General features: G+C 39.9%; 1 protein-coding gene across 2 annotated transcripts in view; it reads right to left on the minus strand.

The window, feature by feature from the left end:
- The window catches only part of dpp6a (dipeptidyl-peptidase 6a), a 310510-nt gene that overhangs the window by 276294 nt on the left and 18496 nt on the right, over window positions 1-15720 (minus strand). The window contains exon 1 of one of the 2 annotated variants that reach the window (XM_008396394.3): window positions 7159-7520. The exons of the other annotated variant lie outside the window; for it this stretch is intronic. Coding sequence (XP_008394616.1) covers window positions 7159-7209 — 51 coding nt within the window. The 5' untranslated portion in view covers window positions 7210-7520. Of the gene's footprint in view, window positions 1-7158; window positions 7521-15720 lie in introns of those variants that run through there. 2 annotated transcript variants of the gene reach the window in all.

Genomic DNA, 15720 nt, shown 5'->3' on the forward strand with positions numbered 1-15720 from the left:
ATTTTAAGCTCTAGAAAAATTTGGACATTTTTGAGTTTCGAAATTAGAAAATTTTACACTTTTACAGTTTTTTCTAGAAAATTTCTGAGATTAATCTAAAAAATAAAAAATGTAATTGTTTTTTCAACATTTGAGATTAATCTCAATTTTTCAGTTTTTTGTTTTTTATTAGAAATGTACTATTTTTATCTACGATGGCTCTAATTATTGTATTACACCCAAAAATTCTTGCAGCAAGAAGGTTCTGGGTTCGATTCCCGGCCTGGGGTCTTTCTGCATGGAGTCTCCATGTTCTCCCTGTGCATGGTGGGTTTTCTCCAGGTACTCCGGTTTCCTCCCACAGTCCAAAAACATGACTGTCAGGTTAATTTGCCTCTCCAAATTGCCTCTAGGTGTGAGAGTGTGTGTGCATGGTTGTGTGTCTCTGTGTTGCCCTGCGACAGACTGGCGACCTGTGCAGGTGACCCCACCTCTCGCCCGGAACGTTAGCTGGAGATAGGCACCAGCACCTCCTGACCCCACTGAGGGAAAAAGGGTGCAAGAAAATGGATGGATGGACACCCAAAAATATCTTTCAAAATTTGAAACTTTTTGACTTGAAACTCAGAAATTTCCACGTTTTTTCTAGAAAACATCAGAGAAATCTCACAATTTGAGTTTTTTCTAGCAAATCTGACTTTATAAAGTCAGAAAATTCCCTTTTCTAAAAGAACATCTGAGATTAATCTAAACATTTCTGATCACTTTTAGCAGAAATTCCCTCATTTTCTTCCATCTCTAACGGCCTTAATAATCATTGGACGTCTTTAACATTTCGCCCTGATTTTTGGTGTGAATCATCCAAACGGTTGCGCTGCCCACCCCCTGCTCTCCCCTCCCAGATGTTGGGTATCAGATGTCTGCAGAGCCACGGCGCAGCAGGCCTCGCGCTGCGATCGATGCATGCGGAGGCGGTCAAACTGCGCTCCGGTTTCAATTCCTCTTTGTGCGATTTGAGCACAGAAACAAGCGAAGTGAGCCGTCGACTCGACTCCCACCGGCCGGCCTGTGGAGCAGCGGTTCTCCATCACAACGCGGCCGTCAGCCTGGAGGCTGCAGTTCGGCCCAGACAGACGTTTGAGGTCCAGAACTGCAGCAAATTAGGCTGATCTTCAGTAAAGGTGGCAGATTATTATTGTTCTTCAAATGTCACCTGTTCTGTTGTTTTTTAAAAATATTTACATTTTTAATCCCTTTTTTAAGGTTTGAGTGTGAAAGTTTGAGCTTCTGCTGGATTTAAGTGATTCTGATGTGAATAAATAGTCTGGAAGTGAAGCGAAATGCTAAAACGGAGTAAATAAAATATAAAATTACAGTCGTAAAGTTATAATATCGCAAGAATAAACTTGAAATGTGAGAATAAACCCAAAATATATAAAAGTAAAGTTGTAAAATTTAAAGAATGAAGCCGCGAGAATAAACTCAAAGTGTGAGAATAAAATCATAATATATGAAAATAAAGTCAGAAGATTTATAAGATGAACTCAGCATAACTAAAATAAAGTCATAATATAACGAGGAGACATTTTATTACTACAGCAAACTCAAAATACGAGGATAAACTTATAAAGTGACGATAATGTGTGAAGCTCGGTAGTGACGGGGTGATGATGTGGGCCTCTCTCCGAACCGTCCGTTTAACTCATGCAAACATCTGAACATTAACTTGACGGCACTGGAGAGGAGATCCTTCCCCCAAATATCAACCAAACTAAAAGGCCTGATCCTGACTGATACCTTGGGATTGTTAGAGCAAAACAAAGATTGGGTCAAGATTCATCCACAACGACGTGAGAGAGACCAGCAGAGTGAAACAGAAACATTTACCCGAGTAACTTTTTGGTATTTTTACTTTTACTGGAGTGATTTTATTATTAGTTTAGTCAAATTTCTGGATTCTGAATGAAAACCATGTTAGTTTTGACCCAAATCCCCCACAGAGAGACGTGGAGTTTGTTTTTTTTAGCTTTTATACTGAAAGGATCGAGTTTGGAAATGTCCGATTTTGTCATTTATCTTAATTATCGTCCTTTTGGTTCTCAAAATACCAACATTTCCACATATCTCAATATTTTGATGATGCAATCTTTAAATACTTTCGCCACTTTTTGCCCGAGTAAAAACGTGCTGCTCTGTGAACCTGCGCTCCGGCAGAAAGAAAACATTTCCTGGCCGTTTATTTACTAGAACCTGCAGTGAGACAATAATTACCTTCTTCAGAAACCGAACGTTTGCGAGGTGAGGCGAGAAAACGCGGCGCCCCTGAAGGCCCCGCCGCTGCACACCGACCTCATCGGAAGATCGAACATGTGTAGCAGTGTGTTGGCGGCTGCGGTTTCCCATGGCAACGTTTACCCCGTCGGTACCACTTAGGCATCAGCGCCAAGACTCAATTATCTGCAATTTCCTGCGCAGGCAAACACCTCGAGGTGTTTTGCCACCCATTTTCACAAACTGCCACCTCGGCTGGCGAACAGCGGGCAGCAGCCACAGCGCCGCGCAGCGCCGCGCAACGCCGCGCCGCCGATCCAGCTCGGTTCCGTCCCCAGAGAACGGGACTCAAACCGGAGCTGCAGAGCTTCATCGTGCAGGTCGGCGATAAATCACACCTGCAGGAGCAAAGCTACAGCGGCGAGCACAAAACAGAGCAAAATCCAAGGGTTTTATGCGAGTCATGGACTTTGACTGGGCCATTTTAGTGCTTATTAATGTAAACTATTGTCCTGTTCACAGCAAAAAGCCCAGTGTTGATTTAACTCTGAAGAGTGTGGACTATATAAACACTGAAACGGTGTTAATATCAACTCTGTGGGAGTTAACATCATAATTCCCAGTGTTGATTCGATATTAACACCGTTTCAGTGTTAATATAGTCCACACTCTTCAGAGTTAAATCAACACTGGTGACGTCAGCTTCATTACAAATTTTAATTTTCCATATCGTTTGAGATGATGGCTTCCTCTAAACACTGCAAAAACACAAAATACAACCAACTATTTTCATCTAGTTTTTAGAGCAAATATTTTATTACACTTGGAATAAAACAAACCAACTTTAAAGTAACTTTTTAGCAAAACAACGAGGCTTATTTTAAGCAAATAATTTCTTATTTATTAAAAAGTACTTGCCCCATTGACAGATAAATTAACTTGTGACATTTTTCAGTTAATCTGCCAATAAAACTAGCACTTTGTCATCAATATTAAGGAATTATTTACTTAAAATTAGCCTCTATATCTCGCTAAAAAAGTTACTTTTAAGTTGGTTTATTTCAAGTGTAACAAGATATTTGCACTACAAAGTTACTTGGTAAGATTTTGTTCCAACTTTTTATTGAAAAACGGATTTGGAAACATTTTCTTTTGCTTGACTTTGATATTTTACTACTTTTTACTTTTACTATGTTGAAGTTCTCGTATTTGAGTACAAACAGGAATGCTGCAGCAGCAGAATTAGAGCAAAGTTTGTTTATTTCACAGAGATGTTTGCACTAGAAATTAGACAGAAATACTTGGTAAGATTTTGTGTTTTTGCAGTGAAAACATTTCAGGAGAGTTTTGCAAAATAATGAAAAAAAGAAAAACTGAGAAGTTCCTCAGATTTAAAAGAAATAATTTCAGCCGCTGCATTTCCACTACAAATGTGCGCAGAACTTTGTCGATATTCCACTAATATCGAAAAACAACATTTTTCTATGTCAAGTTCCCGTGAAAGAAGAATAAAATAAGTTTGTTTTTCGGTTGTGATGCAGCTGAAAAACCTCCTCATCTCGTTTCCATGAAGAGAATTTATTCCCGTAATTCCAGTTTGCACGATTTCATGGTGAGTGGAAACAAACCAAATCCAGACAGTGGGACAGTTGGACACCAGCTTCTTCTGCTCCGACACAGCGTGACGTTACATTTACGACATCCAGCGAGTCGCACATCAAAACGAACAAACAGTATTTTCTCATTTGTGCGTTTAAATCTCCAAAGCCGAGATGCTAACGCGCCGCTATGACTCTCCTCATAGCAGATTCAGCAACAAGCATTTCACAAACATGTCAAGTCAAAGGACACGGTCAACACTGGAAACATCACGTTTAGTCAAGAATCTGCGTCTTCTGCATGTTACGAAACGTTAAACTTCACGAAACATCCATCCATCCATCCATTTTCTTTCACCCTTGTCCCTCAGTGGGGTCACGAGGTGCTGGTGCCTCTCCAGCTAACGTTCTGGGCGAGAGGCGGGGTCACCTGGACAGGTCACCAGTCTGTCACAGGGCAACACAGAGACACACAGGACACACAACCATGCACACATTCACACATAGGAGCAATTTGTAGAGGCCAATTAACCTGACAGTCATGTTTTTGGACTGTGGGAGGAAACTGGAGTACCTGGAGAAAACCTACCATGCACAGGGAGAACATGGAGACTCCATGCAGAAAGACCGGGGCCGGGAATCAAACCCAGAACCTTCTTGCTGCAAGGCAACAGCTCTACCAACTGCGCCACTGTGCAGCCCGTGAAACAACAAATCCTTTTCCTCATCAAAGCACGTCTTACAAATACTGCAACCAGAATCTGAATATTCACAGAAACTCTGAATCTTTGGGTCGACTTTGCTTTGAATAAAGACTTAAAATGTCAGCAGCGTTTCCCTCAGTGCATTTTAAGCCTGGCGGGCCACCAGGCTTAGCATTGGTCATTTATTTTTTTAGGAATTTATAGTTGGAGTTTAGGTATTAATATTCCAGTCTTCCAGTAACACAAGTTTCCTGTCAACTATAAACATTTTTAACCCAAAAACACCTGGATCTGCTGCGTGACGCACCAGGCTTAGACAGTTTTCTGGGGGAAACCCGGATCAGAAACTTTTCTTTCAACAAGAACATTTTATCCTTTTTCATCCAACATGGTCACCTAGAATAAGTTATGAATTAAAAGCAGCGCATCACAAACGTATTCACTCCACTCGTGTTGTTCCTACTGTGAAACCAAATCATAGATCACTGAAAAGAGACGCCCGATTTAAATCTTCTCCAAACACAATTCTGAAAAGTGTGGCATGCAAAGTTGCACCTTTTCCAGCTTTGCACGGCTAGAAACTGAAATATTTAACTGTTATTTGCAAGAAGCTGCTGTTCAGAAAGCGGCAGACATTTTTACTTCGGCATCACTGAGACTCTTCGGGATGAGCTGCAGAAGAATCCGGCTCCCTCATGAGCTCGATGAAAAATTAATGCCTCTCTAGAGGATAAAAAATGTTTTGACATTGCAGAAGCCAATCGAAAATATGCCGCCGCAACTGCGGTCGTTAAATGCTTTCTTGTGACGGACTGGTCGCGTATAAAGCCCTCGCATCCCCACGATGGCTTGTAGCCTGATAAACCTTTTACTTTCTGACAAAATACATTTTGGTAAACGTCCAGCGTTTCTCTCCCGGAGTCGACAAACGACTCAAAGATTGGAGAAAGCCAGAACGGCCGAGCAGACGCCAAACGTCCGTTCTGTTTTAATAACTTTCTGGCTCCGAGCAGAAGAAGGTTGCATAAGTAACACAGATCGCTTCAACCTGATATCCCACTCTGCAAAGCCAGCTAGAAATTCAGAAGCTCCTCACACCAAAACATTTACGTTTTTTTATTTCTGGAACAAAAAAAAAAAAAGATAGAAACCCACATTTCTGCAGAAAATAAGGCCACAGGGTGCAGGAGACAAGCTTCAGTGAAGGAAAAAGCCTGACTCCACACAGCTGTGCCCCACATCTTCAGAAAAAATTGCCCAAAGTGTTTGCAGAGTGAAGCCTATTCAGCCAGAAATAAAGCAATCGTAGGGGCGAATCAAGGAGTAAACATCAAACTTCAAAGTGTGGAGCGAAAGAAAAAAAATGGTCTGATGAGAATTTTAATGCAGCAAAACAGCTTCTATTAAAACCAGCAGAACAATTATCTCAAGAACTGGACGCCAAACGTGTTTATTGAGGGATCTGGTGAACAATCCTCCAAACTTCCAATCAATAGTTTTCAACCTTATTGACTCGGTTTGATTGGGGACCAAAAGTTGCGACATTTGTTGCATTTTCAGCTGCGATTCGCTTTCACACTGCTCCGAGTCAAACAAGCCAAACTTCAGGAAAACCTGTTCCCCTCCTCGCCTGTGGGGGCGCTGCAGCAACAGCAACTGAGGAAAACGACTGAGCATAAATGTAAACAAAAACGGAGTAGTGTCAGGTTTTTTCTTTCGTCTTTGGTAAAAGACAACGAGTGATTTCTCCTGCTGACGCTAGACTCATGTTTGATCTGGTGGCATTTACCCAGAATGCACTGCGCTGTAGTCCACTTCCTGCTTTGGTAGGAACAGCATCAAACAAACGAACCAAAATTGTTTTTAAGCGGAACAGTTTGTTTTTTTTTGACCCAGTGATTAACCAAACTAAACAAGGATTATTTTAGATATTAATAGAAAAATCTGCAGTGCAAACAACCAAACATGGTGGTGGCAATATCATGCTGTGTAGCTCTTTAATTCCCAGAAAACCCAAATAATGAAGATAATCTCCAAATCCTTCAATAAAGCAAAAACTGTGATCCAAACACAATCCCAATGAAATGCTAGATATTCAGAAAAGAAGCTGAGAAAACCAAATAATGCCTGCTGCCTCTGCAGATCGCCCTGAAATCCAACATGTACCAGGAAAGGTCAGAGTTGGAGAATAAAAACTAAAATGAAACTGAAAAAAACGTCCAGGAGGCGTTATGACCCTTAATATCAGAGGCACCCCACACAGCCAGTGTCTATATTAATGTCTGCAGCTGTAATATCTCCCTGCACCCCTCAGCTGATGCAGTAAAATATTAACGGGACCCTGTGGGGCTAAAGGTCAGAGCGTCATCCTGAACTTCCCCATAAACAAAGCAGGATAAACTTTTCATCATATCCACACTGGCTCCACCTGGACTTTAAAAGGGCGTGAAGAAAAATAAAGGAATTTAAAATAAAAGAAGAAGAAACGGTGGAAACTCACGTATCCAAATGTGCGTCAAAACGCACAGAGACACCAGAATCAGCACGTTTACCGAGGAACAAAAGCGCTTATTTAGCGTCAAACGGGAAAAAGGGAAGCGCTTTACCAGGACGTTGCCCTGCATCTTCGCGGTCTCGATCAGGTTCTTCTCCTTCATGTTGCGGCTCCAGACGGGTTGGACTCACGGACCTCTCAGAAAACAGCGTCTGCGTGTACAAGCTCTCCGTCCCGCTACGCTCCCAGACGGAGCCGCTCAGATTGTGAGCATCTTCATGACGGGGTGGGATTACAATCTGACGGCGCGATTAGATTACTGACAACAACACCGAGATGTCCGCACGCGCGACCAGGAAGGCACGAGACAATGACGAGAGGCTTTTATTCAGGATCCTGAAGGAAAAACCTCAGAATGCGTCCATCAGCTGATAACCTCCGGATGATCTGACACACCTACAAACCTCCTGCGCGTCAGGATGCGAGGAAAACGAGGAATTATCACCGATTCCACCGGGAAAACGAGTCAAAGTTTCACTCCACTCGCCACAAATTAAGTCTATTGCACTACAAAGCATTGCGAGAATATAAAAATAGAGAAATCAAATTAGAATTTTTCTTACACTGTCCGAAAAAAACGGGGGGGATTATTAGTAAAAAATGTCCTTTTATTTTTCTCCAATCAGTAAATTTTTCACTGCGTTTTCCAGTCATTTTAACAATTTTTTTTTAAAAGCAAGCACTTTAAAGGGATTTTTAAAGTCTTATGTGAAGTTTGTGCCACATTTGTAATGAAAATGCGTTAATTTGAGCACCAGTGTGACAACAGGTCCCAGAAAACAAAAACATTTTCTCCAATAATCCAACAACAGGAGCCGTCAAAAGGAAATTTCACATCATATCTGAGAAAAATAATATGTAATGTTACCCAGTGGTTCACATTTACACCAGTTTTATTTATTATCTACATCAGTGGTCCCCAAACTACGGACCGCGGGCCGTATCCGGCCCGCCGCCACATTTGGTCCGACCTCCTGAACAATACCAGAGAGCGTTCAGATTTTTTTTATATATATTGTATTTTCCGGTTTATATGTGGATTTTTCTTCAACCACCAGGGGGCTCTGTAGCAGGAAGTGTGTCCTGTAAACTGTGGGTGTTTTGTTTTGCATGGCGCATTGCTGCCATCTGTTGGACTTTTAGGGAACTGCTTGACTTTCATGTTATTTAATCAGTGCTGTTGTTTGCTAGCGGTAGAGCAGATGAACACACGTGTTTGTTATGAACGCCGCATTCCAGGTTTCAATTTCCGAAGCCTGTAAGTAGCAGCTTATACTTCAAAACGAGCCTTTATGTTAACATATGAGGAATTTATATGTTAAAGTTACTTTGCTGCAAACCGGCAGCGCAGGTGATAAACGTGTTACACTTTTTCTGTTACAAACTGACTCCGGCCCCCGACCAGAGAAGGGAAAAGTTATGTGGCCCTCACAGGAAAAAGTTTGGGGACCCCTGATCTACATGATGTCTAAAGCTTGGATTAGAATAAATGGGATTAGTTGCCATAACGACACATTTTGTACACATTTCAGTGACACCAGGCGACTATGAAACCGTCCAAAAGAGGTTTAAAAACAGTTCAATGTGGATTTGCCAAGGTTTCCTACAGCTGAGCAGAAACAAAGTTATCTTTGGCTGTAAAGAGGAATTTAGATTTGCTTCAGTTTATGCAGCTAAAAACCCGACCTGACCCTCAGAGACGCATAAAGACGGTTACAAAGACAGCCTTCTGCCGCCTGCAGAACATTTCAAGGGTTAAAGAACAGCAATATCTAGAGGAACTCATCTATGCGTTTATTTTTAGTTGCATCGTCTTCACAGGTTTGCTTAAAAGAAATAAAAATATACATCAATCCTCCAGCTGCAGCAGATCGAAAACGCTGCTGCTGCTGCTGGCGATCTGACTAAAACCAGGAAGATGGAGCACATCAATAAAATCCTTTATCGTTTTAGCAGATAATTAACATTTCTGTTAATAATAATCCAGAGAATCTTAAATTTTGAGTTTCATTAAGTTTCCTATAAGCCACAATGATCGAAATGTAAAATATATTTATAGTATTTATAACATCTAAGTCTCTCTTTGAAGTGAATAACTAAAAATGTATATTCTAATTTATAAATATTCATAATACATAATTAGGAAGATGAGAAAGAAGCTGATGAATTAATAATAGATGTAGAATAAAGCAGTGAAGCCAAATCAGCTTCACATGAAATCGCACTTTAAAAAGTTTTAAAACTAAAATTATCCCCAGCAGATCAGGAAGCTTTAGAAAATTAATTTATTAGAAATTTACATTACAAATAATTCAACAGGAGCGTCGACACAAAGAGCAAAGCAGAAGACAAACAGAAAAAAGCATCAGTGGGTGGAAACATGTGATTTATTTTATGTTTCCATGTTTTTGTGAGCTTTGCCGTCTTCCTGTGAAAGAGCCGATTCTCTTCAGTTTCAATCCGAAGCTCAGCAGGAAGCAGGAGCTCCTGGAGTTCAAGTTCACAAAAACCCAAATAACAATGTTTAAAGCTTCGTCTGGCGCCGACGGCAGAACTACAGGAAGAGTTCAGGAAGCAGGAGAGGCTCCACGAAAGCTGCCACTTAAATCATCCGTTTTATTTATATGTTTTAATAACTAGTTTTGGAAAATTAAAGTTTAAAGTTCGATTTTCTTTCTTTGTGAGACGACGGCGTAATCTAAAACCACCACCAGAGATTTTCTGAGAAATAAAAGCTGCAATTGTTCTTAAGATTTTTACTTATTCTCCACAGAATATGGATTTTTTTTTATTATTACTTCAACACCAGGAGAACAAATGTGTTTATTTCCTAATATTATTATTTTTTAAGGATGAAAATGACAATAATTCATATAAGTAACAAAAAATAAAATTAGTCAAAAGAAAATATTTGGAAATTTACTAGTTACTACCCAACTGTGTGTGTTGGTACTTCAACACTGCAAAACTAAATTCACGTGCAAATATCAAAAATTGAGACAAAACCAACTCACCAGCAGGAACTAGTTACTTTTACTCAGTTATTTTATTACATTTAGGACTATTTTTAAAGTAATTTTTACTTTAACCAGTAATTTTATTAATATGTCTTTAAATAAAACTAACCTTTCAGCAAGACAGAGGCTGGTTTTAAGTAAATAATTCCTTAATATTGACAGATAAATTTTAAGTTAAATAATCTGATAATAGAGACGATACTTTTTCGTGAATATTAAGGAATTATTTACTTAAAATAAGCTCCTATATTGTTCTAAAAATATACTTGTTTTTGTAAGTTAGCTAAGATTTTGTGTTTTTATAGTGATGGAAAAAACAAAGAACTAAAATTTAATGTTTTGCTTCAATGTCCTCAAAAGTTTACCTTTAAAAAGGTAAACTGAGTAAATCTTAAGATTTTCATTTCTTACCTTTAAATGCTAAATTTAACTGATTAGATACGTGTTGTTACTTTTAAACGTGTTTCAAGGCATTTCATACGGGAGAGGATTAGGGCCACTGGGAAAAAATAAATAAAACAGTTCTGACGACTTTAATCTCAGAATTCTGACTTTAATCTAATTCTGACTTATTTCTAACTTTTTTTCTCAGAATTCTGATTTTTTTCTAACTTTTTTTCTCAAAATTCTGAGAAAAAAGTCAGAATTCTGACTTTAATCTCAGAATTCTGATGTTTTTCTCAGAATTCTGACTTTGATCTCAGAATTCTGATGTTTTTCTCAGAATTCTGACTTTGATCTCAGAATTCTGATGTTTTTCTCAGAATTCTGACTTTAATCTCAGAATTCTGATGTTTTTCTCAGAATTCTGATTTTAATCTCAGAATTCTGACTTTAATCTCAGAATTCTGATGTTTTTCTCAGAATTCTGACTTTAATCTCAGAATTCTGACTTTAATCTCAGAATTCTGATGTTTTTCTCAGAATTCTGACTTTAATCTCAGAATTCTGACTTTAATCTCAGAATTCTGACTATTTTTCTCAAAATTCAGATTTTTTTTTTCTCAGAATTCTGAGATTAAAGTCAGAACCGTTTTTTTTTGTTTGTTTTTTTTTCCAGTGGCCCCAATCCTCTTCCGTACATTTCATGCTTCACACATGTGATTTCTACTCCATTTGCAGTGGCTGCTTTAGTATCAAGACCAATATTCCTCTGAAATCTTCTGAATTTATGCGTTTACTGGACTGAATCAAAGAAAAAAATGAAAAAGAAGAAGAAGAGCGGCACAGATGATGCAGCCGAGGGAGCAGAGCGAGAAAGAGAGAGAGAGAGAGGCCTAAACTTCCCGCCAGCTGGGAGGTGCAAACAGCACGCCTCACGTAAATCTCATTTAAGAGAGCCTGGTATTAATTACAGAGGATATGGCTGTCAAAACAACCTAATGGGGGGAAATCAGGCTCCCTTGACACCAGCTGGACTGCTGACAGAAAGAAGAGCAGGTAGGTGGCGGCTTCATTACTGAGTCTGCATTTCTTACCGATTCCCTCAGAGGAACCGTCACAACTTCTGCTTTCTAAAAACAACCCACAGTTACAGCACGATTATTAGCAGGGGAAGATTTTAATTTTTCAGGAATGTTTTCCAAGCTGGATGAGCTTGAACACCCAGCAGGTGATGTGCATCGGGGTAACGAGGGATTCGTTTGTGATGCTTCACGAGGAAAATATCCAACATGAAGGCGTGCATAATAAATATGGGACGAAAAAATTTTAAAATAAGAGTCAAAAATGACCAAAACTCACTCAGTTTTAAAACTGAGTTTGAAAATAACTAGTTACATTTACTCCATTTTTTAAAAAAAGTACTTTTAGGAGAATTTTTACTACCTTGTACTTCTACTTTTACTTGTGTAATTTTATTATGAAGTATTTCTGCTCTTACTTGAGTAAAATGTCTGGATTTTCTACTCACTGAATGAAAAAACATGTTTTAACCTAAAATTCACCAGACACGGAAACTACAGTTTCTGTTCCATAAGTTTTTTATTGACAGAAACCGATTTGGAAAAATTGATCTTCTGCCTGATTTTGTTACTTTTATGAATTTTCATTGTTAAAATACCAATTATCTGAAACGTATCACGATAAATGATGAACGATACGATACAGTAAGTAGAGAGGGTCCATATTACCGATACAGGAAGCTAACAGACTCGTATCAGATATTTAAAGGTGGAACAATAATTTGTCCTTTTGCATTGATAGCACTTTTAGAGTCTCTCTGTCTCCCGTGTCCTTTCCAGACAAATCAAAGGAAGTTGAAGTATCTCTGCAGAAACGGACAATAGCTCCCTGATGTAAAGACTCTCAGGAAAGTGGCTGGTCAGGGATGGCTGGCTGGAAAAGCTGCACAAAATGGCAGCTGGCTGCTGGGAAGCAGACAGCTGCCAGAGCTGCATGGGAGCTCCGCTGGAGAGAAGAAACATGTTCAAGTGGTGACAACTACAGCGAGAGTCGCCGACAGGAAACCACGGCACAGAACCCAAAAATGGGAGCTACTTCAACATATTTTTACTCAAGTAAAGGTAAAAAGTAGCTATCAAGAGTGAAAAGGTATTTGGTAAAAAGTCTACTCACGTACTGAGTTAACTGATCAAATTATCAATAGGAGAGAATATGCTTTATTGATCCCCCAGGGGAAATTGGTTATTCATGACAAGCTAAGGTGCTAAATACCAATAATATAACCATAAGAGATCAAGTTTATAAAATATATATATACCCAAGAGTGATGTAAATAATTCAATATAACTGAATATAAATAAATACATAACCACTCAGGCAAATATTTTAATCTAAAAATAATCCATACATTTAAGTTGCTCATTGTAAAGTTCTAATGGCTGCAGGCAGAAACAATTTAATATTTAAAACTTACAAAATCACACGTTAATATAACATTAAGTGGAGAATTTGGTATTTTACGGAAGTAGTTTAAAAAAAAAAACAGACCAAATAACACTTCAAAATCAGTTTATTTTAAGGAACGACACGTTAATCCTCCCAGCAGACTTCCTCCGGTCACATAAACAGTCCCGGCGTTGTTTTCTTTCCGACATCTTCAGCTTTTCTTTTGAGTGACCCAGTTTCAAGTCCGTCATTACTTTTAAATTACGGTAAGCTAGCTAAAGGCTAAGCTAGCTAAAGGCTAAGCTAGCTGCAGCGTCGCACTTTGAGCTGACGTCACGGCAGACAAACGGTCGCTTACATGCAGTACCCCGCGGACCGCTGGGGGGCGCCTGGGGCCCACAGTTTGAGAAAGCCCGGTCTGAGCAGCTGATGCTGCCATCAGAGTGTCGTGTTTGTCTTTGACAGGCCAGGCGGCCCTTTAAACAAAAGTGATTAAAACTGGTCCAAATCCAGGATTGATTGGCCCTGATCCCCGGTGGAGTGAGTCCAGAGAACAAGCTTCATTTTGGTGACGAAGAGTCATCCGGCACTATAAACCCCTCTGAGAACTACAGCAGGAAAATCAATGGTTTCATTACCAATGTAATTACTTGATAACATGATATCCTCTGCACTGCTGGGGTTTTTTTTCCTTCCTGGTGCTTTAATGACAAACTGGTAGATACTGGATTTGTTTCAAAGGTGAATAAAATTACTGTCAGCTATATCACTCCTAAACTAAATTGAATCCAAGAAATTGAGACGGTTGCTAAATCCTCTCCTGATGCTGCTGATGTTTCATTTCATTTGGGCCAAGAAGGTGATAAGTAAAGGTCAGTTTAAGCTGAAAAATTGACTTCAGCTCAGTTTAAGATATAAAAAAAAAAACTGCTACCCAACAGCAGGACGAAACCATTTGAACGCAAACATAATTAAATGATTTGCATCTTTAAAAAATGTCTTAAATGAACAGTCTGCGCATCAAAACGGCCTTTTTAGTGACCTTCAGCGGCCTGGCCAGACCGTTACGATCTTTAATGAATTCAGGGTGATAAAAAATGGCGCTCTGATATGTAAAGCGCTCACTATTCCTGCCGCCTCCATGCAGGTGGCTTGCCAGAGGCATACCTGCCGCACAAAGAGTGAGAAATATAATGAACAGATGAGACGACGAGCACGATATAGGCCTTCAGTTTCCTTCCAGAAGAGCGGTTCTGCTATTTGCATTTAAAATTTAAACAGCAGTTTCCATCCTAGCAGCGCTGTAGCGACAGCTCCAGCTGTCAGGACAGTGTGGGAAAAGTAACTGCAGTTAATTTTCAAGCTAAAGAGGTTTTTGCTTCCCACTGCAACATGACAGAACCACTAAGCATGTCTGAATATTAATGGAACGGTTGCCTTGAACAGCAGGCTTTTGTCAGGACATTGGATCAGATTTAGGGCTGAAACGATTCCTCGAGTGATTCGAGTACCTCGATTATTAAAATTCCTCGAGTAAAATGTTCCTGCCTCGAAGCTTCGTTAATTTATGTTTTATCATTTAGCGCACCGTGTTTCAGCCGGAACATTATTTGCGTTGCGCGGAGCTCTGACTTCCGCCTCTGAGTTGTTGACGGAAGCTACGTGTTGGCGGCATAACGTCCAATCTTCAAGTTCGGCCCGCGGGGATTTTACTGATTGGTGATAATTCCGGGTTTTCATCGTTTTTGTGGGACCAATAAACATCCTTAAAATGACCGGCGCGATGCCGGGAGTTCGGCAGCCTTTCTGCTCCGGAGCTGCTGGTTGAACGGCGGGAAGAAGCTGAGGAGGATTTACACAGGTGAGCGGAGAGACTGAACACGGCGGGCGGCTGAGGGTTGTGATGCTTACAGGGTCAGAGCAGCTTTACGGACGAACCGCACAATAAACTTATATCATCCCGGACTGAACAAACGGGAGGCGGAACATGGCTGGTAGATGAGTTTCTGAACGGAGGAGCCGTAAATATCCCGTGTTGCTCCCCCGGTCTACAAAAAAGTAACTGGTAGGGAAGCTCAAAGGTGGAAAAAATAGACTGATGTTGATATCCGATAGTAACACTGGTGTTATGGAAGATTTACCAATATTTTATTTCATAATTGTTTTTATCCGATTACTCGATTAATCGTAAGAAAAATCTATAGATTACTCGATTACTAAAATAATCGTTTACAACAGCCCTAATCAGATTGATCACTTCAACCTGCGCAGCATGGTGGCGCTTCGATGAAGCCGTCTGAACGGACGACGGCAAGAGAACCGAGTGAAAACAGGCAGACGTGTCACAGCGATGCTCAACACAAGTCAGGTACAAAAAAAAATAAACTTCTCACCTCTGAGACTTGAACACAGTTCATTAACATATTTATGTTTTAATAAAAGCTGCAGTACGTGGCTTTTATGGATCTCTGCCTTTTCCCAGACTTTAAATGGCTGATATTTATTTTAGCAGTTCTTATCGCCATCCTCCAGACTGAGTGGATTTTGGGGCAACATTTTTATTAAAACTTTTCACTTTCAACACAGAAATCTCAGCTTCGTTATCGTTTACATTTCCTTGCCGGTCTACTGTCAACAGAGTAAAAATGATGAGCCCTAGTTAGCCAGCAATGCTAACAACCATTAAAGATGACTGATGGCGCTGAGCACTTGGCAACGCGCCGCATGCGTGTAGCTCATTTATCCAT

The sequence above is a fragment of the Poecilia reticulata genome, chromosome 20 (assembly GCF_904066995.2).
Source record: "Poecilia reticulata chromosome 20, P_reticulata-male-v2, whole genome shotgun sequence".
Classification (NCBI taxonomy): domain Eukaryota; kingdom Metazoa; phylum Chordata; class Actinopteri; order Cyprinodontiformes; family Poeciliidae; genus Poecilia; species Poecilia reticulata.